At 48.9% G+C, this 27,410-nt stretch overlaps 1 pseudogene and 2 gene segments (V, D, J or C); all 3 read right to left on the bottom strand.

The window, feature by feature from the left end:
* Positions 1-3,493: 3,493 nt before the first annotated feature.
* LOC122232809 lies at positions 3,494-4,256 on the bottom strand (annotated as a pseudogene).
* Positions 4,257-7,677: 3,421 nt separating this feature from the next.
* On the bottom strand, positions 7,678-23,740 carry LOC122232371. The segment is given in 3 exon segments: positions 7,678-7,793; positions 23,256-23,483; positions 23,605-23,740. Coding segments are annotated over 3 exon segments (390 nt in total).
* LOC122232698 lies at positions 16,849-17,479 on the bottom strand. The segment is given in 2 exon segments: positions 16,849-17,192; positions 17,314-17,479. Coding segments are annotated over 2 exon segments (390 nt in total).
* Positions 23,741-27,410: the final 3,670 nt, after the last annotated feature.

Below are 27,410 nucleotides of genomic sequence, written 5' to 3' on the forward strand. Positions count from 1 at the left end.
GCTGATGCCACTGAAAGGTGCGCTTCCGGGGGCACGTGGTCTGTGATTCGGCACCTGTGAAATGTGCACAACAGGAAAATCACTGCAGACAGAAAGGAATTTTTGGCTCCAAAGGGCTGATGCAGGGGGCCATGGACTCACTGCTCGGGGGTCAGGGGTTTTTCTGCAGGCGATGGAAATGTTGTCAAGTTGATCCTGATGATGTTTGCCAAACTCAGGAAACATACTACAGACCACTGAATCGTACCATTTAAATGACTGCACTTTATGCCTGTAAATTATCTTGAGAGATTTGTCTTATTTTTAGAAGAAAACAACATGAGACGAAGCTACTGTCACTGACTCTTCATAGTTGTTCTGTGCTCAGAGAGTCAGACCCTCAGACCCTCCGGGGTGTCCTCGGTCTCCCTGTTTATTTGTCACTGGCAGTGACCATGGGAAACTGGGGCACGTTGCTGTATCATTTGCCCACGGGCTTAGAGCACTGTGTCAGTAATGACCAGCCTCGTCCTCAGGCCGCAGGCCCGAGATGATCAGAGAGGCCCTATTCTCGAGAACCCAGCTGGGATCCCGGAGGGCCCGGTACTTCTGAGCATCTGAGTTTTGGGGACACGGTGGGGAATCTGTGGGTACCAGCCCACATAATACGACCCAACATTGTTGCTGATTCCAGTGCAGGTGAGGGTGACCTTCTAGCCCACAGACCCTGATGAAGAGGCTTCCTGTGTCAACACAGACAGTGCCCAGGACCCAGCAACACAGCAGTGGAGACACAGGTCAGTGTCAGGTTATTACTCACAGTGTGTTCTCAAAATGGGGGAAACAAGCAACTTAGGGGTCCCCCGAAAGCAATTCTTCCGCTTTCCACAGCCAGTAACCTGAGCAGAGAGCAAGGAAGGTGAGGAGGGGAGGGGTCCAGGCCAGGGTGGAGATACCCCAGGCTGTGGTCCTGAGCCCTCAAGGGAGAGACCTGCACAAAGCCTCTCTTATCCTCTCCCTTCCTGGAAGAGAGAGAGGAATCTTTCATGCAAATCTCTCCCTCCCCTGGGACTGAATGTGGTGACAGCTGAGTGTGGGGTGGGTGGGCCTAAGGAAACTCCTCTAGGCGCAATTTTGTAGAGGGCACAAGGCAGGGCTCCAAGCCTGGGTGCTCAGCTCGGACCCCTGCCCCCACACACACCCCTCAGGAACAGGCCCACAGCGCCCCCTGCTGTCTCAGTGTCCAGCCGCACCCCTGACTGGAAGGGACATCCTGGAGCTGTGAGAGAGTGACCAGGGCAGTAAGGACTTCAGTCTGCCTGGCGTACTGTCCACCCCCACACAGGGCCAGATCTTCTCCTCCCTCAGGGCTTCTTCCTGTGCTTCAGGTGCCACCACACCTCAGTCCTTGCTGCAGACACAGGGCCTCCTCAGCATGAATCACCCTGGGCTCCTCCCACTGCTTAGAGACTTGTGTTGTTGGGGCCAAGACTCATCGACCGCTGGGGGATGATGTTTCCGCCCAGTGAGTCAAGATTGGAGAGCATGCACGCCCCTCAACAGCCTTTTTCGGGAGCCCTGAGGGGACAGCCCAGTCTTCTCATCTCACTTCCCATTCTGGCGGGCCAGTCCCCATTACCCTCTGCACTGACCTCGATGAGGTAGATCAATGACGGTGCATGGCTATAGATCACGTGAGTATATTCTATCTCTCTATCATCTATCAAACTTTGCATTTTCTACATTACCTATAATTGGTATGGTATCGGCCCCAAAAGAGACACATATATCAATGCTCCAGATTCAAAAGGCCAGAAATAGGGTGGCTCAGTCGGTTGGGTGTCAGACTCTTGATTTCAGTTCAGGTCATGACCTCAACTTCTATAATTGAGCTCTGAACTGGGTTCTGAGCCTGCTTGGGATTCTCTCTCCCTCTCTCTCTGCTCCTTCCTCCCTCTCTCTCTCTTAAAATAAATAAATAAAGCTGAAAGTACCCAAATAATATAAATAAAAAGACCAGAAATAAGTGCAAGTTCCCCTTGACAAGCACAGAGAATGTAGACTGAAAATAAGGCCTTTCCTCAGTCTGTGGAGGAGAGCACACATGGATTTTGCAGGGAATTCAGACAAGAATAAGCATGAATCATATAGCAGATGCCTCATAGGAGGACCTCAGTTCTCATGGATGTTCCCTGACACATTTTAGGAAAGAAAGCTGGAGTTTCTGGATCCCCTGCAGCGGGCACACGGATCCCCGTGCCATGGGCTGCAGCGTGCACCCACGTGTTCATTCCAGGGTAAAAAGCACAGCCTAACGAACGATCCCACCTGGGTCAGGCCACATCGGCAAAGAGCCCCGTGGGAGCTGCTCTGTGCCCTCTGCTGCTTCCTGCATTGGCATGGGCTCCTGGGGCTCTGGCTTCTCTGTACACCCAGCTGACCCATTCCCTTCCTGGGTGCACAGTTACTGTTTGGGATGATAAAAAGCTTTGAGAAATGGAGAGTCGTGATGGTCACCCAACATGGCTAATATATTTCATATCTCTGAATTGCACAAGAAAGTGATGAAAAGAGTAAATTTCCTGTTGTGTGTATTTTCATAATTAAAAATTACTAGCTGAAAACGCAAATTATGTTTAAGAAGTTGCACTCACACCAATCTCTTTCCCATCTTTATATGTGTTACCCTATTCTAACTCATCCTCATCACTAAAAATTGACAGTGAATTTATTATCTTTTTCCTGTAGGTTCCACATGTAAATGAGATAAAGCATTTGCCTTTCTGTGTAGGCCTTATTTCTCTCAGGGTCATGTCCCGCAGGTTCATCCATGTTGTCACAAATGACAAGACTTTCTCCTGGAAAGGCTCAGGGGGTCGACTTCCTTTATGCAACATGGTGCCCCGCAGCCCCTCTACTGCATGGATCACGGACAACCCCGATGCGGCAGGAGAGGAGAGGAGGACACAGTCCGTTCTTCTGGGCTCCAGAAACCAGCCACAAGGCTGCCCGTGGGCCCTGATGGTGTCAGCTGTAGGAACCTCACGACTGTGAAATCTCCCAAGCCGACTGAGAATTTTGCTGCAATGGTGGCACTCCCCCCTTTCCCTCACAAGCCCCACAGAGAAATTTGCTGACTTGCACACACAGTTTCTCCCAGGGGCAGTCACCCTCTCCTGACATCACAAATGAGGGGCAGGTACCCAGCCAGTGGGCCAGGCCAGCTCTGAGTCTGTGATTCCATAGTGTCTCCACGCTGGGACACAGAGCTACTCAGTCAGCCTGAGGACAGGAGCCTGGAGGGAATGGAGGGCCTCTGCTCTGACTCCTAGAGGAACATAGGCCATGCAGTGGAGGACTGTCTGCCTGGGGGATGGTCTGTAGACTCTGACCAGAAATCTAAGGCAAGTTGATGTACCCTTGTGAAGAAAAAAAAAGCGAAATCCACAGGCTCTAATTTTTACATGTGAATCACAAGGCGAAATTTCTGCATCATTATCACTTTTTTGTTGTCTTTGGTTTGCTTTATTATTGTTATTCTTTGTCTTTCTTTGTTTTCCTATTTTCCAGAGAGTTCACACAGGTTTGATAGGAAACTGGGAAGAAGGACAGTCAGATCCAGTAGCTACACCCAAGTATAGTAACTGTGCATTCAATTTACATTAGACTTGAGAGACTCAGACTACAGTGGCCTAAGCAGACTGGGTATTTGTCCCACTTCCCCATGTGTCTGTATCACTGTGACTAGCACTACTGGGCCAGATTGCACAGTAATAGTCAGCCTCGTCCTCAGGCTGCAGCCCAGAGATGAGCAGAAGCCCTGCATTGGCCGAGGCATCTTTGGACCCGGAGAAGCAGCTGGGGACCCCAGGTCCCTACTGTGTACTGGAGTCTGAGTAGTATAGGAGATACCGGGGAGGGCTCCCTGGATTCTGTTGGTACCAGTATATGCTATAGCTTCCAACATTGATGTTCCTGCTCAGGGTGCAGGTGAGTCTGGCTGTTGTTCCCAGAGATGCAGAGAGGGAGGCTGGCTGAGTCACGACAGGCTGGGACAGGGAACCTGCAAACACAGACACAGCAGAGGGAAGAGAAGGAACAGCGCACATGGGATTAGGGAGCTGAGCCACAGGGGTTTCACTCTGGCTGCAGGCCCACCCTGGGACACTGGGTCCTATCCCTACCTGTGCAGTGGCAGAGGAGCACGAGGAGGACGGGGATCCAGGCCATGGTGACACACGCTCTTCCTAGACCACAGAGCCAGGGCTGGGCTGCCCTGGGCCTCTCTTATCCCCAGTCCACAGAGCTCAAAAGGAGGGGCTGCTCATGCAAATGGGACCCACCCCTGCTGCTCGCTCCTGTGCACTTAGAGGCCTGCGGCCCGCTAACAGGAAGACTGTGTGATGCACTAGTTTCCCCCTGGGTGGGCCTGGAAGAAGCAGCTGCTGGGACCACATACAGGCCCAGGTTCAGGGACTCCTCCAGGAACAGCGAAGACACACCTGCCCTGTCCCCACTGGAAACAAGGGGTCCAGTCCTGGGGCTTTCTGTCCTGGAGGGCTACTCAGCAGGGAGCCCCCATCCTGTAGAAAGCCCCAGACCTTGTCACCGTGCCCCCTGCTGCTGTCTGGGTGAACCTCTCCTTTCCCAGTGCAGGCTTCCCTGGTGCCTGTGTTTCCACCACCTGAGAGTAACCCTCCAGGGAAAGAGAAAGGTCCTTCTGTACATCAGGTATCTTCCATGGATGGGGTCTGATGAGAGGGACACATGCAGTCCTAACTCAGTACAACCTGTGAACCACTATGGAGCTGAGGACAAGACACACGGAAGAGGGAATAGAAACCATCTGTCCCAATGGTACAGCTCAGACGATGCATGCTGGCTCTGGGTGCCGGATGTGGACAGGAGCTCACCTAGGGGACACACACTCACACAGGAGGACATGTAATGTGGGCATGCTGGGTCCCTCCAGAGCAGGGGAGACAAGACACAGCAAACCCTGATGAGGGTGCTACAGGTGTGGGGACAGAGCAGGGCTGGGCATCCATCAGGGACCACTGCAAGGCCATCTTGCGACCTCACCTCCGTGTTCTGGGAGACTTGCAATCCTGTCTGTGCAAATCATCAAGAGCACCTGCTAGACACAAGGAGAAGGAACCTGCCAGCTGAGGGATTGGGGGAGCACCAGTGCCGTCTGGTGGACACGGGATGCACAGTGACCCAGGGCCTGGAGCTGGGGTCTGGGTCCCTGCCCCTCATCCCCCCTACTCACTGCTGCAGACTCTTCACAGTGGATTCTGACACTAACACATATGCATAGAAGTTTCACCCATGTGTTTTGTGGCCTGATTACTCATGTCTTTCTCCTGCGTCCTATTCCATGTGTGGACATACAGATATTGTTTACCCATTCTAAAGGGTGCGTTGATCACTTTCGAGTCTTGGCAATCATAAACAAGACAGCAACAAACATTTAGGTGCATATTCTCATTTGCACACAAGAACCTCATTTAGAGTAATCCGTAGGACTGTTCCTCTTGCATTATATCCTTAAGGCTTTGTTTGCCGTGGAAGACACTGCCAACACTGTGTTTCCCCGGACCCATGTTTATTGCAGACAGAATATGATTTAAAATAGTGGTTGCCAAATGCAAGAAAACATAATGGAAAATACGTGACATTTAGTTCTTGGTTGAATAGGGGCCAATACCTTGCTTAAATCACTTGATTCATTTTTGTTATTATTATTATTTTAATAATAATTCTGCATATTAGGTCTGGTCTAACAGGTAAAGTAGGAAAGCCCAACATGGTGCCCTGGGAAACACCAGGAGGAGCCTGTTCCAGTGAACTTCACACTGATCTCGCTGGTGGAATGAACAAACACAGAGTTTGCTGCATGGAACGATAAGGGGTCAGACTCCTCTCAGGGTGGGTAAAGCAATAGTCATTGTGTCTTGTGTTCACCGTGTTCAGGATAGAAAAATTGCTCAGTCAGCCACCGCTGATTAGAGGAATGATTCCACTAGCTAAGGCCAATTTGACCCAGAAAATTCTTTCAAAGATCCCATATTGACGCCAGCTGAGGTGGAGATAAGGGGCACTGTGTCTCTGAGGTCACAGGCCCTGTAGCCCTGACTTGAGACAGACGTTTCAGCAGAGGCCTATCCTGGCTGGAGGCGTCACTGGAGTGTCTGAGGGTGACAGTCCAGCCCTGAGAGGATGCAGAGTGTGCCTCGGGTCCCTGTGGGCCTTGAGATCCAAGGGAGCAGCACTGAGGCTGCTGTCCCAGAATCAATGCGCTGATCAGCTTCAGGCGCTACCTGGAGCCCAGACATGGTTGAGGGCTCAGCCGCCCATGGGGACAGAGACTCACCCACGGATCCCTGAGCATCAGCCTCATCCCAGGAGAGCAGGTGTTCAAAGCAAGTCCTGCCCTGCTGATGGGACTCCAGTGACACTCGCTGTCACTGGGTTTCCTGCTCATGGGGATTCTGTTTCCTCGATTGTGACGCTGATGAAGGCTGGGTGAGGACAGGTTGACAATGACTCCTGGGGAGACAGAGGAACCTGGAAAGTGTCAAGTCCAGGACACTATACACTAGCTCATGCTGGACAAAGCAGGAAAGAACATCCAATGGGAAGAAGACAGTGTCTTCAACAAATGGTGTGGAGTAAACTGGACAGCAACGTGCAGAAGAACGCCTGCACCACTTTCGTACACCATATACAAAAATAAGCTCAACATGGATGAAAGACCCATGTGTGAGACAGGGAACCGTCAAAATCCAAGAGAAGCGCGCAGACAACAAAGTTTGACCTCGGCCATAGCAAATTCTTACTGGAACTGCAGGACACAAGGGCGGGCCTCCCCTCGATGAGCCACTGGGCATGAAGTTTTTTTATTTATTATTTTTTAAAAATGTTCGTGTGTTTATTTACTTTTGAGACAGAGAGCAACAGAGCATGAGTGGGGGAGGGGCAGAGAGAGAGGGAGACACAGAATCTTAAGCAGCTTCCAGCCTCCGAGCTGTCAGCACAAAGCCCCATGCAGGGCTCGATCCCACGAATCGGGAGACCATGACCCGAACAGATAGACAATGACTGAGCCACCCAGGCTCCCTGGGATGAAGATTATTTTGAGTTAAAAAGCAGTCAAGGTCCACACACACAGGAAAAGCTCTTCATGTCTCTTCAACTGACTAAAAAATTCAGTGCGAGCACCTGCTCTGGGAAGCCAGCTGGCACCACAGACAACTGCACTAGATATGGACATTGTGGGGGAGACCGTGGGGGGGGGGAGGAGCGGCCAGCAAGGCCTGTTTGGTCACAGTCCTCTGTGTCCCATCATTTCCCAGGGGCCCTGCACACATTGTTTTCCCAACATCTACTCTATTCTTCTTCAGTCTGTGATGTGCATTTCTTTACATTGAATACTAGACCCCTACCTCCTTCCATGTAATTCAGAAAAACACAGATCTCATTTTGTCTGCGTGTCTTTTGACTTTCTAGGTCTCTTTTGATTCCCATATGTTCTCTATTAAATTTCTTGTGTGTCATTTCAAACTCCTCAAGGACAGGTCTCACCATAGAGGACTCTCCCCTACAGGAGCCTCCACAGAAGCTTCTCAATAAAAGAGGCTCGGAGGCAAGGACTGTGGACCCAGGGGTTTTGGTCTCACTTCCTCGTTATCTGTGTCACTGTGAGTAATGGTAGCTGCTCCCACTGCCATGATATGTAGCACAGTAATAGTCAGCCTCGTCCTCAGGCTGCGGCCCAGAGATGAGCAGAAGCCCTGCATTGGCCGAGGCATCTTTGGACCCGGAGAAGCGGCTGGGGACCCCAGGGCCCTGGTGCTTATTTGAATCTGAGTAGTAGTACAGGAGATACCGGGGAGGGCTCCCTGGTTTCTGCTGGAACCAATTTATGTAGTAGCCGCCAACACTGAACCCGCTGCTCAGGGTGCAGGTGAGTCTGGCTGTTGTTCCCGGAGATGCAGACAGGGAGGACTGCTGGGTCAGCACAGGCTGGGACAGGGAACCTGCAAACACAGACACTCATCACTGATGGAACCTGAAATGCAGGCAAAATGTACCAGGATGCTGAACATGGCAAGCATCCTTTGAGATCCCCCTGTGTCCCTGAGGCCAGCCCTTACCTGTCCATTGAGACAGAAGCATGAGGACTAGGAGAGTCCAAGCCATGATGACATAGACCGTAGTACCTACACTGGGCTGGGCTGCCCCGGGCCTCCTTTTCTCCTCCACCCTCTGCCACAGGAGGAGCTGTCCATGCAAATGAAGTCCATCTAGTGACTGCCCAGCTCCTCTCTGAACCCTGGTGCTTCAGCCCATATGAAGGACACACCCTGGGGACGATGGAGGTTGACTTCACCACTGGGGAGACCCCTGGGAGGAAGCACTGCATGCACAACGCACAGGTCCCTGCTTGGGGGACCTTGCCACATCAGAAGGGACACACGTGCCGACTTCCCATGAGGGAGCCCCGAGCCCAGTCCCCAGGCCCAGGTTCTGAGCAGTTGTGAAGACACCACAGGGTACTCCCACAGCGCCCCCTCTTGACTGACAGGCACATACCTCACTGTGTCCAACAGCCCTGAGAGCACAGCTGGCTTCCTCAGCTCCTTTTGTTCACACATCCTTGAGCTGAATCATGGCCAACGTGATCCCATAATACTGCCCTTGATGACTGCAGTGTTTTGCATGCTCAGAAGGAGTCCTGGTCTCTGTGAGTTGCAAACATTACCTCCCGTTAGTGGTAAGTTGTTGACATCTGGCAGAAGATACTGCAGACATCATATCCCTGCACTGGTGTGAGAGGTAGCATCTGTAAACCTTGGGAATGTTTTTCAGCTCCTATGCATTGTAGCGATGGATGCCAACGAGTGTCCAATAAATTGGGTTTTGTTTTAATCTGCGATTTTTTCGCTCATTTATTGGCTAAGTGATTTATCAAGGAAAGGGAAAACAATGAATTTATCTTTGATGAAGTCCAATGTATCAGGTTTTTTATGGCTTGTGCTAATGGGGTCTTATCTAAACATGTTTATACAAACCCTAGAGCCTGATGACTTTTTCCATTTTTATGTTTACAACTGTTTACTTTACAGTATGTCAATAAGCCTTTTAGTGAATTTTTTTTATGAGGTCAGAGTTTTCGGTGAGATTCATTTCTCTCGATGGATATCCAGTGGTTCTGCGGACATTTGTTCAAAGGCCATCCTTCCTCCTCTGAAAGGCTTCTGCACCCTTGTCAATACGGTTTTCTTATCCATAAGTATCCATAAATATTTCTTATCCATGCTTTTGTGAGTTTGGTTCTGAGTTTTCTGTTCTGTTACATTGGCCACTGTGTCTACCTTCCATCCACACCACTCTGTCTTGTGATAAGAATTGAATTACTGTTCTCTAAAAGTTGGGAAGAATTGTCATCTCTACTATATTGACTCTACTAATCCTTAAACACAACATATCCCTCCACGGTTTTGGATCCATTTTGATCACATTTCCCTGCATTGTCGAGATTTCAGCATCCATGTCCTGTACATGTTTTGTTAAATATTCACCCAAATACTTCATCATGGAGTGGTTTGAAATGTTATTTTTACCTTGTTTTTCAAAAGTTTATTGCTCGTATAGACGCAACTAAATGACCTTTCTACGTTGATCTTGTGTTCCGCCACATTCCCGAAATTGCTTATTACCCTTTGAATTCATATATTTACATACATATTCATAGCTCCCTTTGTATTTTTCCCGTATACCATCCTCTGGCCTGAAAATAGGGACAATTGGCTCTTGTTCTCCTTAGTCTGTATGCCTCTCACTGTTTGACTTGCCTTATGCTTTGGTCAGGCACATCCAGTCCTATGGCTAACAGCAGTGTTGAGACTGGACATGATGACCTTGGTTGCCACCCTGGGGGAAAAGCTTTCAGAGCCTCACCTCAGTGTGTGTTAGCTGTGGTGTTTCATCATTTTCTTTATCAAGCTGAGGATGTGCTCCTCTATTTTCATTCTCTGAGAAATGATGTCTTTTTCATTCATTCATTCATTCATTCATTCATTCTCATTCTTTGTCATGAATAGGTTTTGCATTGTGTGAAATGCTTTTTCTGTATTGATTGATAAGACCAGGTTTATTTAAAATAATTTTTAAAATTCAGTGTATTCATTTATTTATTTAGAGAGAGAATGATAGCTTGAGCTGGGGATGGGGAGAGAGAAGAGGAGAGAAAGGATCTCAAGCAGGTTCCATGTTGTCAGCGTGGAGCCCCATGGAGCACTTGACCTCAGGAACCCTGAGGTCATGACCTGAGCTGAAATCAAGAGTCCTATGCTTAACTGAGCCAAATTGGTGCCCCAGGGTTTTTTTCTTATTTAGCCTGTTAATATTGGAGATTACATTGACTGATTGTTTAATATAAAACTGGCCTTGCATCCCCACAATACACCCCATTTCATCGTTGTGTGTATTTCTTGTGATACATATATATAACTGAATACTGTTTTTTTTAATATTTTCTTTGAAATAGTTTTCTGCTTATTTGTGTGACATATTCCATTTTTTGTCTGTTTTGTGCTAGGGTGCTATTGACACCAACTACTGAATGACAATTTTAGAAATAATGATTTCTGGGGCACCAGGGTGGCACAGCGTACTAGTCATGATTTCTGCACACGTTGTGGTCTCACGGTTCATGGCATCGAGCCCATCAGAGGGTTCTGTGCTGACAGTGCAGAGTCTGCTTGGGTTTCTCTCTCTCTCTTCCCCTCTTTCTTTCTCTCTCCCTCTCAAAAACAAACTTGAAAAAAAAGAAAGAATTCTTACCTTAACCCATTTCAGCATATTGATCCACAAGCAAGGAATATCTATTCATTCATTCCAGTTTTCTCTAATTTCTCTTACGATGCTTTGTAGTTTTCCATATACAAGGCTTTCAATTTTTCCAAAATACATCCTTAAGAATTGCATAATTATATCACTATAAATGGAACTGCTTTTATTTTTATATATTGATGGTTTATTGCCTCTATATAGACTACCATTTATCTCCTCATTCCGTTTTTGTAACCTGAAGGCCAGAATTGAACCAATCAGACCCAAACCATCTGCGACTGAGCCCTAGAGCTGATTGGGAATCAACACCTTTTGTTCTCGGACATCTCCACTGAATATTTTTTTTAACTCTCAGCAACAAAGTTTGCATTTGAAAACATGAACACGGTGAGAATGGGTCGTCAGTGTAAAAATATAACTGAAGGAAAGGATATGACAGTGTCACATCATCTGTCTCTGGGACAACGGAGGGTCTGTTGAAGATCTGAGCACAGAAGTCACCCCCTGAGCCACCTGAAGGGTAACGTCACCAGAGCCAGAGAGTGAAGGGAGATTTTGTCTCACTTCCCAATGGGACTGACGCACTACGTAAGCATTAGCACTATCGTGGCATGTGAGACAGTAATAGTCAGCTTCTCCTCATGCTGGAGTCCAGAGATATCAGAAAACCTGAACTGGTCAAAGCATCTTTGGATCCAGAAAATGATAGGAGACCCAAGATCCCTGAAGTGCATCTGACTCTGATTTGAATCTCAGCAGAAACCAGGGATGGCTCTTTGCCTTCTGCCAGTGCCTATATATGGTGTCACTTCTCAGGGTGCAGATGTGGGTGAGCACAGGCTGGGAGAGGTTTGCTTCTTCCAAACACAGACACTCCTGTGTAATGGGGCAGGGATGGAGGTGAAGTGCTTGGGGGTCTGATCCAAAGGGGTTGACAGAGGGGCAGGGGACTCCCCAGTTGTCCGAGAACCGGAAGGGAATGTGAGGGGACTACATGCAGCTGTATGTTCTGTCCATTTTCCTCCCGAGAGATGGACCCTGGAGATAGGAAACTACAGCAAGATCACTTCTAGTTTCCTCTGAAATCCTAACATGGAGATGGAGGTCAGACCTGAAGAGCCAGAGGTAGAGACTGAACGTCTGAGGGACACGGGAACAGATGGGAAAACAGGAGGGAGGGTTTGCGGGGTGTTGGCAGGGAGAGTCTGCAGGATCTGGTCCAGATTCACAATAGCTGGTTCAGACAGAGGGCACTTTGACTATGACTAGGGTTATTGTCCATATATCACCTGTGGGTACATCAGTAGTGACACAAAGCCCTTTAAGGACCACATGGTGACACTGATGTGTAGATGAACGTTTGCTGGGCAGCACGTTCAGGTGCAGACACAGTATTTATTTCTGTGCATCTTCTCCAGACCCCGTGGGGACATGCGGTTGGCCTCTGTTATGTCAACTGTCAGTGTCTTCCCGGGATGCCCAATTGTTTCTCACATTACATTCAAACATGAGCATTTCTATTTTCCCTGTTCAAGGAAAGATCTTTCTGCAGAAGAATCCCATGTGCATGTGTCTCCAGGTAAGTTTCATACTGAAAAGATGCTCAGAATCATGATCTTTGTGCACAGGTATTTTCTCTCCCTTGCTCGCTATCTGAGACGCTGTGAGCAATGAAAGCCGCTCCCACTGCCATGAGCTGTAGCACAGTAACAGCCTCGTCCTCAGGCTGCGGCCCAGAGAGGAGCAGAAGCCCTGCCTTGGCCAAGGCATCTTTGGATCCAGCGAAGAGGCTGGGCACCCTGGAGTCTTCTCCATTCTGAGTCTCTCCCTTAAAATTTCTTGCAGGATTTGTTTAGTGGTCACAAATTCCTTTAGCTTCTGTTTCTCTGTTAACTCTTTATCTCTCCTTACATTCTGAATGACAGTCTTCCTGGAGGAAAGATTCTTGGCTACATATTTTTCCTATTCAGCCCATTGAGTATATCCTGACATTCCTTTCTGGCCTTCCAAATTTCTGTGGACAGATCTGCTGCGACCTTGATCTGTCTTCCCTTAGAGGTTAAGGACCTTTTCCCCCATGCTGCTTTCATGACTCTTAGTTTTTCTGTGTATTTTGTGAATTTAGCTATGATATGCCTTGGTAATGGTCATTATTTGTTGAATCTAATTTGTGCTCCCTGTCCTTTTGGATTTTGATGTTTGTACCTTCCCTAGATTAGGGAACTTTTCAGCTATAATTTGCTCACATATATGTTCTCCCCCTTTTCCTCTCTCTTCATCTTCTGGGACGCCCATGATATGAACGTATTCCTCTTAGTAAGTCCCTGAGTTCTCTAAATCCTGTATTGTGATCTTTTGCCTTTGTTTTTCTCTTTTTTTCGGCATTATTATTTTCCAGAATTTTATCTTCCATAACACTGATTGTGCTCTGTTTCATCCATCCTCGCTGTCATGGCATCCATTCAAGATTGCATCTCAGTTATAGCATTTACAACTTGGGCTTGACTAGATTTTAGTTCTTTTGTCTCTGCAAAAAGGGATTTTCAGGGGTCTACTATGTTTTTTTCAACCTCAGCTAGTATTCTTATAATCATGGTTTTAAATTCTAATTTAGACATCTTATATCTGTGTTGATTACTGAAAGGAACAGCTTTGAATCCAAATGACAGCCCCACCTTAGTTTAAAGCTAGGTTCTCTTTTCTGCTTATTATGGATGTTTGATAAGAAATACAATTGCTGAGAAGTTTGTTTTGCTTGCTGTTTGCTATGAGCATTGTGAGACCTTTCCTGATTGTAACCCACTGTAGAATGGGCTGTAAAACTTCCTAAATGTAGTCTGATATGTAATGGAATGAGTGATTGTATACAAACTAACCAGCATTTCTCGCTTCTGTAAACCTGCTTGCTTAGCACATTCCTCACCTACCCCCTTCCCCCTTTCTTCCTCTCGCCACAAGTAAAAACCTCCCCTGTGCTATTTGTCTCTGTCTATAAAAACGCTATACCAACCCTAATCGTGGCCTCTTGTGTCACCGGCGACGAGTGCGCAGAGGACCAGGTTCGAACCTGCAATAAACGACCCTTGCCGCTTGGCTTTGACTTACGACTCTGGTGGTCTTTTGTGGGAGGTTTTGGAACTTCAGGCATTACAATTACATCCCTGCACATCATTTCTCCTTTTACATTCTTTTGGGGTGAATTTCTCCATCTTGTCACTTTGGGGAAAAATAATAATAAATTAAAATTAAAAATTAAAATTAAACAAATTTTTAAAAATAAGCAAAGAAAGGAAGCTAGATGCTAGATGTGTTTTCGTCTGCTTGATAAGAGATACTTGATGGAAAAGAGAAAAAAGAGAAAAGAAAAACAGCTTACAAATTTACAATATTTTTTAAAAATTAAAATTATACAAAATGAAGAAAATAAAATAGGGTAAAAAGTTTTGCTCTTTTTTTATCCAAGAAAGAAAAGAAATAAAAACAACAACAAAAACTGGAGCAAACAAAAGAACAAACGAACAAGCAAACAAAATGAAATTGAAAGAAGCTAGATCCATTTTCTCCTAGAACTGAAACTTTGTAGCACAATATGGTCCCCAGATTCAGCAGATGGAAGGGGTTTGTGCTGTTCTGGGGGATGTGCCCAGAGGTTGCAGATGGATAGGGCTCTGTGTAATGGCTCCATTCTCCATTTGGTGGTGCTACTTCGCTCACTGGGGTGGGTAAGTGTGGGTCTGCTACAGGCTAAAATGGCTGCATCTTGTTCTCTAGTCTCCTGAGCAGAAAAATTTCACACCCTCTTGGATGCGCACCCTGTCACCTCTCCTTTGTCTCAGGCTTCTGTCCATTCCCCACCTTCACACTCTCTGTGTTTAATTATTTATTTATTTTGAGAGAGAGAGAGACACACAGAGTGTGAGCGGGGGAGGGGCAGAGAGAGAGATGGAGACACAGAATTGGAAGCAGGCGCCAGGCTCTCAGCTGTCAGTACAGAGCCCTATATGGGGTCGAACCCATGAACCATGAGATCATCACCTGAGCCAATGGTGTATGCTTCACCAACTGAGCCATCTAGTTCCCCAGAGCTTAGGTATTCAAAGCATTTAGAGCACTCAGCACTTCAAGAAGACACATGTGTCAGTATAAATTGGTCACGGAATAAGTTAAATTGATACTAGGTAATCTGTCAATCTCAGGAAAACTTCCATGAAAGAAGGTATACTGTAAAGCACCCCTCAGTTCCCAACCCCATGCCACATCCCTCCTAGGGATTAGTGTGGCTGCAAGAAACCAAGGCCTAGCCAGAATAAATGAATAATAATAATTATTATTATTATAAACGGATGTGGATTTCTCTTTCATCTTGTATGACATTAATATCTTGGCTTTATGACTAGTGAGCATATTCTGCCTGGTGTTCACAATCTGGAAAATGTACCTGTTGGGTGCAACTTTTTGGCCAACCAAACAGACTGGAGAACATTCTCCCTCTGTCTGTCTATGCCTCTGTCTCTCTCTTGGTCCAGATGGGCCTGCTGTTGAGGGAGTTAGTCATGAGAGATTCCAGACCCTAGGAAACATCTGTCACCTCAACCTTCAAGTTTGTTTGTGCTGGAAAGTCTATTCCAGGAGCACCAGCCCAGTGTCCCAGTTTAGTGGGCTTGTGGCACCGTTGTGTCATAATTACCCATGAGACTGGGGATGCCATTTTCACTACAGCCTCCTTACCACCTGTGCAACAAAGGTTTTTGCTTTCTTAGACTAATTTAGGAGTAAACTTTGGATTGTTGGGCAACCCATTCAGGTGTAGGCCAGCAGCATGGGTGGTGAAAGAATTCACCCAAGCAGAGCAAAGGAGATAGAAGTTTAGAGAATACACTGTAAGGGAGCAGCAGGCAGGACAGCAAAGCAGAGATGGTCTCCCAGGAGGCAGCGGTAGGGGCTGTGGTCAAGAGGGGAAGGTAAGGTGGTGTGAAATATTTGGCTTTTTTTTTCCTTTTTTGGTACCTGTGTCTGGGTAGGAGTCAGCTAGGGCTTATAGATATTTTGAGGTGACTTGTCTAACGGGCCTGTTTGCATCCAGCCCACTCGTCACTGTGGGACCTTCTACCATACTCAGGTGACCATTGCTCAAGTCTGTCGCCTAAAACTGGCCTCTATGTTACCGCTTGCTAGATCAACAATGGCAAATCCTTGCCATTTGGGCAGAGATCTCATCTTCAGTAGCGGCTCATGTTGAACAGTGGGGGTGTGCTGTCCATACATAACCTTGTCTGTCCGTCTGGGGTTCTGTGCAGTTATAGACCAGAGCATGGTATTATACTAACATGCTGACAGGTGATTTGAATGAAATTCCTTGGTGGCCTGGTCCATGGGATTTAGGAGGAGGGGATCCTCTGGTGCCCTGGGCTGGAATCCTTGTTGAACCATCATTCATATATGGAATTGTTGCATTCTGGGAGACACAAACTTAAAAAGTGGATTGAACTGGGCGGGGGGGGGGGGGGGCAACAATTAGGCATATGTGTATTGAAGCCACAGGTCCTAAGAGGGAAAGAAGGCAGCGTAGCCATGACCAGGTTTCTTTCCAGGAAAACCATCCTTATGTTGCCAGGTCCCAGGGGGAGGAAGGTTGTTCAATCAAACCGTAGACTTTTTTTTATGTTCCCTGATTGACCCTTTAGCAGGACACAGATACCCTCTGGGCTTCAGCTACGAGATCTAAACTCAGTCATTTCTGCAAACCGAATGTGACTAAAACCTCCAACTGGGTTTGTATAATCATAAAGGGTCTACATATTGTAGACCCTGGGGCATGTGTATTGGGCTCTACTCCCTCACCTGTGTGCACTCCTAGGATGCCTGTGCTGTCTCAGGCAATAACACTGTGTCACTCCTTCCTCCTCAAAGACAGGTGTTCCCACAGTGGTGTCCCATACACAAGCCTCCACTGAAGCTTCTCAATAAAAGAGATGCAGGGGTTTTTGTCTCACTTCCTGCTTATCTGAATCACTGTGAGTAATGATAGCTGCTCCCACTGCCATGATATATACCACAGTAATAGTCAGTCTCGTCCTCAGGTTGCAGCCCAGAGATCAGCAGAAGCCCCGCATTGGCCGAGGCATCTTTGGATCCGGAGAAGCGGCTGGGGACCCCAGGTCCCAACTGTGTACTGGAGTCTGAGTAGTAGTACAGGAGATACCGGGGAGGGCTCCCTGGATTCTGTTGGTACCAGTATATGTTATAGCCTCCAACATTGATGTCCCTGCTCAGGGTGCAGGTGAGTCTGGCTGTGGCTCCCAGAGATGCAGAGAGGGAGGCTGGCTGAGTCACAACAGGCTGGGACAGGGAACCTGCAAATATAGACACAGCAGATGGAAGACAAGAGACAGGGTACATGAGATTAGGGAGCTGAGCCAGAGGGATTTGACTCTGGCTGTGGGCCCACCCTGGTGCCCTGCATTCTGTCCCTACCTGTGCAGTGACAGAGGAGCACGAGGAGGCTGGGGATCCAGGCCATGGTGACACACCCCCTTCTTAGGCCCAGAGCTAGGGCTTGTCTGCCCCGGGTCTCTCTTATCCCCTGTGCACAGGCCTCAGAGAGGAGGGGCTGCTCATGCAAATGGGACCCACACCTGCCTCTTCTCCATGTGTACACACAGGGTCTGTGGCCCTTGGACACGGAGACTTCCTGATGCACTGCATTCCCCCTGGGTGGGCCAGGAGGCAGCAGCTGAGGGGACCACACACAGGCCAAACTCCAGGGGATTCCACCAGGCCCTGATGGGATACACCTGCCCTGTCCCCACAGGAAACATGGGGGCCCTGACCTGGGGCCTCCTGTCAGTGCAGGACTGCCAGTGGATCCCCCGTCCTGCAGAAACCCTTAGACATGATCACACAGCAGCCCCTGCTGCTCTCCGGGCAAACGTCTCATTCTTTCCACTTTCTCGTTCTTTCCCACTGCTTCCAATGCTCTCCTTTACCTGCGTCCCAAATGTTTGTGCTCCCACCATGTGAGACAGACCCTTCAGAGAAGGATGGAGGTGCAGTCCTGGTGTTCTCTCCCTGAACCGGGTTTTTCCTTGGGTGGGGCTATTGTGGGAAGGACAGGAACAATCTTGACCCAGGACAGTCTAGGAATTCTGGTGGAGCTGATGACAAGATGCAGGGAACAGAGAGCAGGGGATCTGCCCCCAAAGGGGGCTCCTAGGGGGCAGGCTGACTCTGGATGATGAGTGAACAGGAACCTGTGAGCGGTCACAAACCTTCACAGAGAAGGACACAGATTATGGAAATTTGTGCCTTTCTGGAGCATGGCAGAAAGGACTCCACAAACTCTGATGAGGCTGCTGAGGGTATGGGGACTGAGCAGGGCCCGGGAGTCCAGTAGGACCACTGCGGGGCCATCCTGCAACCTGCCATCCCTGTGCTGGGAGTCTTTTCATTCCAGCTGGGCTTCTCCTGGTCAGTGCTGCTCATTAGAGATTTAATTCTGCAGGAAGTTCTAAGACAGATTTTGGGGCAAGGAGAAGTAGAAGGCAACCCCGGGGGATGGTTGGAGGAAGATGACAGCAGAGAAAACAGGAAGGGTGAAATGGGTTGTGTCCCCAAGTGGGACAGAGGGAGGTAACTGAATGGACAGCAGGCTGTGGGAGAGGGAGTGATGGTCCAGAGAGTTAGATGGCTAGAGGGTGATGCCCAAAGAGACAGGAATACCCTGACTGACACAGGGGAAGTCAGGTGGGAGAGCAGATGGAGGGCAGGTGGTGGGTCTGTTGTCCCGTGTCAAACTGAGACCACGGTGTGACATGTTGAGAGGCATGGAAACATCACAGACAACCAGGGCTGCAGCGACGCCTTCTGTCCCCCATAGGAAGGATGTGGGTGTTACAGTATTTGCCTGACTGATGGCTTGGCCTGCATAACTTATTCAGTTGGTCCCCATCAGCAGATTAGTGAATGACAACATGGCTCTTAATGTCATTTGAATAAGCATCTCACAGGGAGCAGGTTGCTGAGGTTGCTGACTCTGACCATTTGTTGATATATTTAGGTGCTAAACCCCCTCCCCTTCATTATATGTGCAGATGTGGAAAGGAAGCCCAGTCTTGGGGTCACACTGGTGAGATGGACACACACTGGGAGAGATGGGATGGGCACATCGGGATGAACCACTGCACAGCAGAATCAGGCTAGGGAGCCTCTCTTCCCATGGTGGTGTTGACCATCCTCCCCCTCGCTTGCTCCCTTTCTGCTCAGGGCTGAGACATTCTGAGCCCTGCTTGCACTTCTCCATAGATTGAGATCACTGTGGAATGCCACTACCTGGAGACAGCATACAGTGCTAATCTGCCTCATCCTCAAGCTGGCCCCTATGATGGTGAGGACGGCTTTGTTCCTGGAGATGGACCTGGAGAAGTGATCAAAGACCCGAGACAGGTGATTGTTTGTGGTAGATAAGGGGGTGGGCACCCCTGCCTCGAGTCTGTTGGTACCAGCCAGGGAAGTTACTGATAGATACTGACCCAGAGCTAAAGCCACAGGTGAGTGTCACCATGCCTCCTGCAGACACTGACTGTGATGGCTCTTGGATAACCACAGTATGAGAATTGGTTCCTAAAACCAAAAGCAGGCACATGTGTTATTATGAGAGGCAAGGGTCACCCTGAAACCTTGATTTTATGTGCCCTCCAAGAAAGCAGGGTCTCTTCCCCTGACCTGACCCATAAGCAAGGAACCTGAGAAGAAGCACCATCCAGGCCATGGTGGGGATCCTCACAGGTCTTGCCCCCTCAGGTTCTTGGGTTGGGTTGGGGTCTCCTCTGGGCCTTTTCATGCCTGCAGACCTATGAGGAGGAGAGGTGCTTCATGCAAATTAACTTCCTCTCTTTTACTGCCCCTTGGTCACCCTGATGTCGCCTGGGGGAGACCTTGAAAGAGGCATATACTGGGACTACACAGAATCAATGACTGCAGGGAGCCTGGGACACTGAGTGGCAGGGTGACATCTTGCCCCGAGTCATCTCCTCCATGTCCCTGGTGGCCTCAGTCTCAAGTGTTTTCCCTGGAAAGGCAGACTGAGGGCATGCATCTGCTTCTCACATCCTGGCCATGCTTCTAGTTCATTCCACATGTACCCCATCCCTGGGAATATTTTCTGCCCTCCCCAGTGAAATGGCCTCTTGTCTCTTTGGAGAAACTTAGTGGTCAGTCCTCCTGGAGTGAGTCCACTGGAAATTTCAAAGCCCGCGCTGGGTATGAACAAACAGGGTCTCTTCTGACTCAGTCCTAGTCCCTGTCTCCTGATAGCCACGGGGCAGAAGACCAGAGGTGGGGGAGTCTACACCAGAGGCACCCCAGGCTGTGGAAGTCATCCTCATTTGCTCTTGGAAGCCATCTATTATCTGAAGTAGCAACAATATAACTGCTGGTTTGGGGGGGGGAAGGTAATGATATCACCATTAAATTATGAGATTTCTCCAAACATCAGGGAAAAAAAGAATCTGAACGAAAATGGCACTGTCTGAAAACATTGTGTGACCATCCCGAGGCATTATAAAATACCCTTGCCTTGTGTAGTCGCTATGCAGCAGAAAGAACCCAAAGGGTGGCCGGGGAAATGGAAAAACATACAATTTCTGGAGAATAGGTGAAAGAAAAGCCACAAAATTGGACTTCATCCCACTGTGGAATAAGAATGTGATCCAATGCTCATTTCTGAATGGTTAGTAGATTGTTTCGTGATACGTATACGGCCATTGCTTTCTTTGCCATCAACTGTGTTCAGAGACTTAACTCACATCAGACGTGAAGATTTATAGTAAATTCGGGGCACCTGGGTGTCTCAGTCCGTTAACCATCTGACTTTCGATTTCAGCTCAGGTCGTGATCGCACAGTTCCTGAGTTCAAGCCCTGCATCGGACTTTCTGCTATCAATGCCAAGCCTGCTTCTGTTCCTCTGTTTCCCTCTCTCTCTGCACCCCCTCAAAAATAAATAAATGTCAAAAAAAGATTCATATTAAATCCAATTCTATTAGCCAAAATTATTCTTGAGACAGTGGTTAATGTGTAATTATATGCATCAGATTTCAAGATGAAGAAGAAGACCTAAAACTTAAGAGAAAAGTTATCAATTCACATCCGTCACTATAAAATGCTGAAGCACATGACAAGTCACAGAATAATCTGAATCTTATCTGTGACTATTGCAGATAATGGAAGCTGTGTGTATTATGTATTTCATCCAGAATTCCGATATCCAGTGTTTTCCACAACAAAAGTAACCTTAAAATGTCCATACTACCCAAAACAATCTATAGATTCAAGGCTTCCTATGAAAATTCCTATGATATTTTTCACAGAAATAGAAAAAAAAGTCCTGACTTTTGTATAGAGGCAGAAAAAGACCTAAAATTGCCCAAGCTTTCTTGAGAAAGAAGAATAAATCTGGAGGCACCATACTTCCTGCTTAAATTTATAACTAAGTTCTAGGAATACAAACAGTATGAAACTGGCCTAGAAAGCCACACATAGATAGATGCCACAGAATACAAAGACCAGAAGGTAATGCAAGTTCCCCTTGACCACCAGGGAGCAAGTACACTGAAAACAGGGCCTTTGCAAGGTTCCTAGAGGAGAAGTGACACGGAGTTTGGAGGGGATTCAGATAGGCATATGCATGAATCATACAGCAGGTGACCCAATCGAGATCCTAAGGTTCTCACTGGTGTTCCTGACACACTCTGGGAGAGAAAGCTGGTATTCTTGGACACCTTGCAATGGGACACGTTGGTACGCATGCCATGGTGGTCAGCATGCATCCACATGGTCAATCTGGGGTAAGAAGCCCAGCCTAAAGACTCTCTCAGCCGCGTCAGGCCACATCTGCCAAGAGCCCCCATGGGAGCTGCCCTCTGCCCTCTGCTGCTTCCTGCATTGGCATGGGTTCCTGGGGCCTGGCTCCTCTGCCATTCCAGATTACCCATTCCCCTGTTGGGTGCTCGGGATGATGAAAAAGCTCTGCAAATGGACATTTGTGGTGGTTACAAAACATTGTGAGTATACTCAGTATCTCTGAATTGCACAATACAGAGTGATTAAAATAATAAATCTTGTTGTGTTTATTCTCTTCACTATAAATTATCAGTTCAAAATCAAATTATATGTAAGAAGCTGTACTAATACAAATATCCTTCTTGTCCTGGTATGTGGTACCCTATTCTAACTTATCATCATCAGTAAAACTTGACAGTAATGTTTAAAATTATTTTTCCTATAGAATCCACATATAAATGAGATCATATAGCATTTTTTCTTTCTCTGTAGGGCTTATTTCTCCTAGGGTAATATCTGGCAGGTTCGTCCATGTTGTCACAAATGGAAGAACTTCTTTCTGGAGAGACATAGGACTGGACTTCTTTGTGCACAAATAGGGGGCATCCTGCCCTGTCGCCCCAAAGCCTCACTGCTGCTTGGATCACTGATGAGCCCTGATGTCACAGGAGAAGAGAAGAGCACAGAGTCAGGGCCTGGGAATTCAGGAAACCAGCCACAGTGGTACCCAAAGTGCCTGATGGTGTCCGCTTTGGTAAATTCACATCTGTAGGATCTACTTCCCACCTTCCCAAGAGCAGACCCAGCATTTTGTAGCAATGATGGAGCCCTGCATGTTGCCTTCACAAGCACCACTGAGAGTTTTGCTGACAACTAAAGTTTCTCCCCTGGCTAACCACCCCCCGCCCGACGTCACAATTTAAGGGGCAAGTAGCTGGCCTGGTTGCCCAGCCAGCTCTGTGCCTGCTATTTCTTCTGTTGTGAGTCTTCCCTGGGCACCAATCTTATTTAGTACATCCTACCTGGAACACACAGCTATTCAGCCAGCTCTGAGCACAGGAGCTTGGAGGGAAGGGAGCCTCTGCCCCAATCCCTGGAGGAACAGAGTCCACATTCTGGAGGACTGTCCACCTGCTGCAATGGTCCAGACTCTGACTAGAAAACTAAGACAGTGGATGTGCCTTTGTAAAGAGAAAGAGGGCCAGCTCAACACTCTCTGAGCTTTACACTTTAACCACCAGACAAAATGTCTGCAATGTCGTGGCTTTCTTTGTTGCCTGTTTGTTTGTTGGCTTGTTTGTTTTCATGACAGTACAAAGAGTTTGAATAGGACACAGATGAGGAAGGGTATTGTGACCTAGAAGCTACTTACAAAGACAGTGAGTGTGCATTCAAGTTATTTTCAACTGGAAGAGAGTCAGAGTGCAAGGATGTGAGCAGGCTGAGATATTTGTCCCACTTCCCCATGAGTTCGTGTCACTGTGACCAGCACTACTGTGCCAGATTGCACAGTAATAGTCAGCCTCGTCCTCAGGCTGCAGCCCAGAGATGAGCAGAAGCCCCGCATTGGCCGAGGCATCTTTGGATCCGGAGAAGCGGCTGGGGACCCCAGGTCCCAACTGTGTACTGGAGTCTGAGTAGTAGTACAGGAGATACCGGGGAGGGCTCCCTGGATTCTGTTGGTACCAGTATATGTAATAGCTTCCAACATTGATGCCCCTGCTCAGGGTGCAGGTGAGTCTGGCTGTGGCTCCCAGAGATGTAGAGAGGGAGGCTGGCTGAGTCACGACAGGCTGGGACAGGGAACCTGCAAACACAGACACAGCAGAGGGAAGACAAGGGACAGGGTACATGAGATTAGGGAGCTGAGCCACAGGGATTTGACTCTGGCTGCGGGCCCACCCTGGTGCCCTGGATCCTATCCCTACCTGTGCAGTGACAGAGGAGCACGAGGAAGACGGGGATCCAGGCCATGGTGACACACCCCCTTCTTAGGCCACAGAGCTGGGGCTGGACTGCCCCTGGCCTGTCTTATCCCCTGTCCACAGGGCCACAGAGGAGGGGCTGCTCATGCAAATGAGACCCACACCCGCCTCTTCTCCATGTGCACACACAGGGTCTGTGGACCTTGGACACAGAAACTTACTGATGCACTGGGTTCCCCCTGGGTGGGCCTGGAAGCAGCAGCTTTGGGGAACACACACAACCCCAGGTCCAGGGACTCCTCCAGGTCCTGACCGGACACACCTGCCCTGGCCCCACTGGACGCAAGGGGCCCAGTCCTTGCTTTCTGTCAGTGGAGGACTGCCCACCTGGATGCCCCTGTCCTGCAGAAAGCCCCAGACACAGTGTCACAGTGCCCCCTGCTGGTCTCTGGGTGAACCTCTCCTTTCCCACCTCTGGCTTCCCTGATGCCTGTGTTTCCATAACCTGAGAATGACCCTCCTGGGAAAGAGAAAGGTCCTGCTGTGCAGGAATTTGTTCTGTTCTCAGTATAAGAGGTGTTTATATCCTGTTTCTAAAATCACTTATTTATATTGTGGGTCTAATCTTCCAGGTAGGAAAGGTCTACATGATGCCCAATGAAACCCTTTGAGGGGTCTCTACTTAGGCACTCAGAACCATAATAATACTCATAAAATTACCAAAAGACAGAGGACATACATACAGGGGTACTGCCCATGTGCATGTGCGGTGTGCACGGGAATCGGGACAAAGAGGTCTGAGCACAGCTGTGGTATGTAAGGTGGGATCTTGTAAGGTGACCCAACTGATGTCCCTGCAGAAGGGAGATAGCCCTGGGTCAGAGGGCAGAACATGTGCCAAGGCCCAAGAAACAGGGGAGGGTGGTGGCTGGTGACCCTGGTGAACATGTCTCCTGGAGGGAAGAGAGATGGACCAGCTGAACACATGAATTCAGATCTCCAAATGGAACAGAAAGACCTGGAAAATAAGTATCCATTTACTTAAACCCGAAATCTGTGTTTCCCCTTTGGGAATGAATGTACATATTGTCACAAAGGCCAAATAGATCCATAATGATACTTCCCATGCACTTGCTAATCCTGCAGATCTGACCTTTTATCCTCACGTTATTATGTCTTCTAATCCTGAGTGGTCCACACGATTGTCAGCGGAAACCCAGCTCTTGTCTCTTCAGGGACCAGTGACATGGTATTCAGGTGATGGGTGACGCCTGGGAGCTGAGGGTTGGGGTGTCACTAACCAACTGACCTGAGGCACTGTGCAACGCCAAGGCTACTTTTCCATGCTGACCGGGAATAAACAGCCTCCCCCTCAGCCTGAACCAGGGATGTTCAGGGAAGCCAGGCTGCTTGCCCTGCATCCAGAAACTCAGTGGAGACCCCAGAGGGCTAGATGTTTGTTCTTCCATTGAAATGAAGTTTGAGAACATGGCTCGGGTGTTGCTGAAGCCAAGCTTCTGCCTCATTGCCAGCAATGTTACTGTGTCCAGTATAAGAGAACTTGGCCATCGTTCTAGGACCTTGATCACAGACGGTGGCCGAGTCAGCCCTGCCTGGCTCACAGACACTCTAAAGGGACCCAGAGGAGTTTGAGCAGGACAGGAGTCCACTGTGAATGAGAGTGAGGGTTTGGAGCAGAGCTGGCACATCTCCCACCCACCTTGGATGAGGCTGGCTCTCAGCTGTGTGGGGAGGGAGGGAGGTGAGGAGGAGAGGGGCCCAGGTCATGATGGACACGCAGACTCTGACCTCTAAAGCTCTGTTACAGAGACTGGGCTCCCTAAAGTCTCCTTGTATCCAGAAATTCCCATGTGGGTAGAGTTGCTGCACTCAGATACGCCCTTGCTGTACGTCTGTCCAGCTCCCGTGCTCTGGGATTTCACAGGTGGAATGAGCCAGAGTAAGAAGAGAGGAGCTAACCTAAGGGCACAGGCAGCCTGGGTGGTGATGAGCCCCAAGTCCTATCAGGTGAGTATCCTCTAGCGAGCACACTGATGGCTGGCCCCTGGTGGCCCTGACTTCTGTCCCTGATTGCTGGCCAAAACCACATGGATTATTCCATTCTATCCCACATACCTTCACACCCTGAAAACATGCTGTCCTCTGTGACAAAACTGGCACCCCAGTTAGAGGCCCGTGGTTGTCTGGACCCTCGTTACTGAGCTGCTCCTGATGGCTGTCAGGTGCTGGGTCCACAGCTCTGGGCTCACCCATGTGCTTCATACACATGCCCACAGCACCCCTTTCTGGCTCCATTACAGGCAACAAAGCACGTGAAAGGCAATGTGAGTATCGCGCCTGGGGGAAGGAAAGGCCCTCTTGACTCCTGCCAGCTCCACGGCCCCCTCCTCAATATTGGGGGAGATCCCTCACCTCAGGGCCCATCACTAGGCTGCAACCTTCTCACCCCCACCCACCCTTCCATTCCCTACAGCAGCCACCCTAGATCCTGACCCTCCCTCATGGGTTTACATGAGTGGAGGACAGGGTGACCAGAGACCTGGCCCCTGAGGAATGATGTGTCCTGCGGCTGGCATAGCAGGCAGACAGAAGCCTGGACCGGCCACATCCCACGGCTTGGGAAGGCTGGAGCACTCCTTCTCCCTCTGACCCCAGTTTGCTGAGCAGGGTCAGACCCCACGGCCCTCCCCTGGATTCCTCTTCTTCTACTGCTTGTGGGAATGGGGGAGCCCATCAACAAGGACCACAGGGGAAGGGATTGGAAAGAGGCACCTCTGCCTTGTCAGAAAGACAGAGGTGGCTCCCTGGGACCCACCTCTCAGCACAGCTCTTCCAGCAGGACCCGAGCCTGGACCCCTGACCTGAGGAGGAGGGGTCTGATGGGGACACAGTCAACAGCCTCTGCCTGGTCCCCTCCTCACGCTCCCCTCTGGCTCCTTGATCATCTATGCAGCACTGAGACATCATCACAGCACATCAGATTCTGGGGTTTCCTGTCAACCCCTCCAATGTTCCAGGTCCACCTCACTGCCTCACCCTTGGTGACTCTCCAGAAACATCTTATTTGTGTTGCTATTCATACTTCTTTGTCCTCTTTCTCTCCCAGGACATTTTCAGCAACATGAGGACGTAGACTGTCCCTAGCGCACTCACGCAGAACCTAAGCCCAAGGGTCATGCCTGGCACATACTTGGTGTTCACCAGAGGGTGTGCAGGGATGCATCTCTGTACAGTTGTCTATCCTGATCAGGAACACATGGAATCTGCCTGCTTCTGACCCAACGGGGACTCAATTCCCAGGACAGCCTGCCCCCAGGTGTGCAGTAAATCCTGCCCAACGGAAGAAAATCAGACAATGTTTTGCAGAGTAGGGTTGGGTTTACGGGCACAATTTGGGAGAACAAGGACACTTTTTCTAGACAAAATTCCCTAGCCTTGTCTAAGACTCCACTATTAGAAGAAATGAACAAAGAAGCAACTCTGTCAGCCAAGGGGTGTGAGCTGCACAGGAAGTCCCATTGCTGAGGGGACAGCAGGTTTGGGTCTCCCTTCCCCACAGGCCTGGAGCAGTGTGTGAGCTTTGAGACTGTGGTCCCACACTGAGCAGTAATAATCAGCCTCATCCTCAGCCTGGAGGCTAGAGATCCCCAGGGAGGCCATGTTCCCTGACCTGGAGCCTGAGAGTCTGGACAGGACCCCCGCGGGCCAAGCACTGCTACCATAGATGACAACGTTGGGGACACTGCCTGGAAGCTGCTGGTACCAGGACACACCTCCAGCCCCAACAT

The sequence above is a fragment of the Panthera tigris genome, chromosome D3 (genome assembly GCF_018350195.1).
Source record: "Panthera tigris isolate Pti1 chromosome D3, P.tigris_Pti1_mat1.1, whole genome shotgun sequence".
NCBI classification, from domain to species: Eukaryota; Metazoa; Chordata; class Mammalia; order Carnivora; family Felidae; genus Panthera; species Panthera tigris.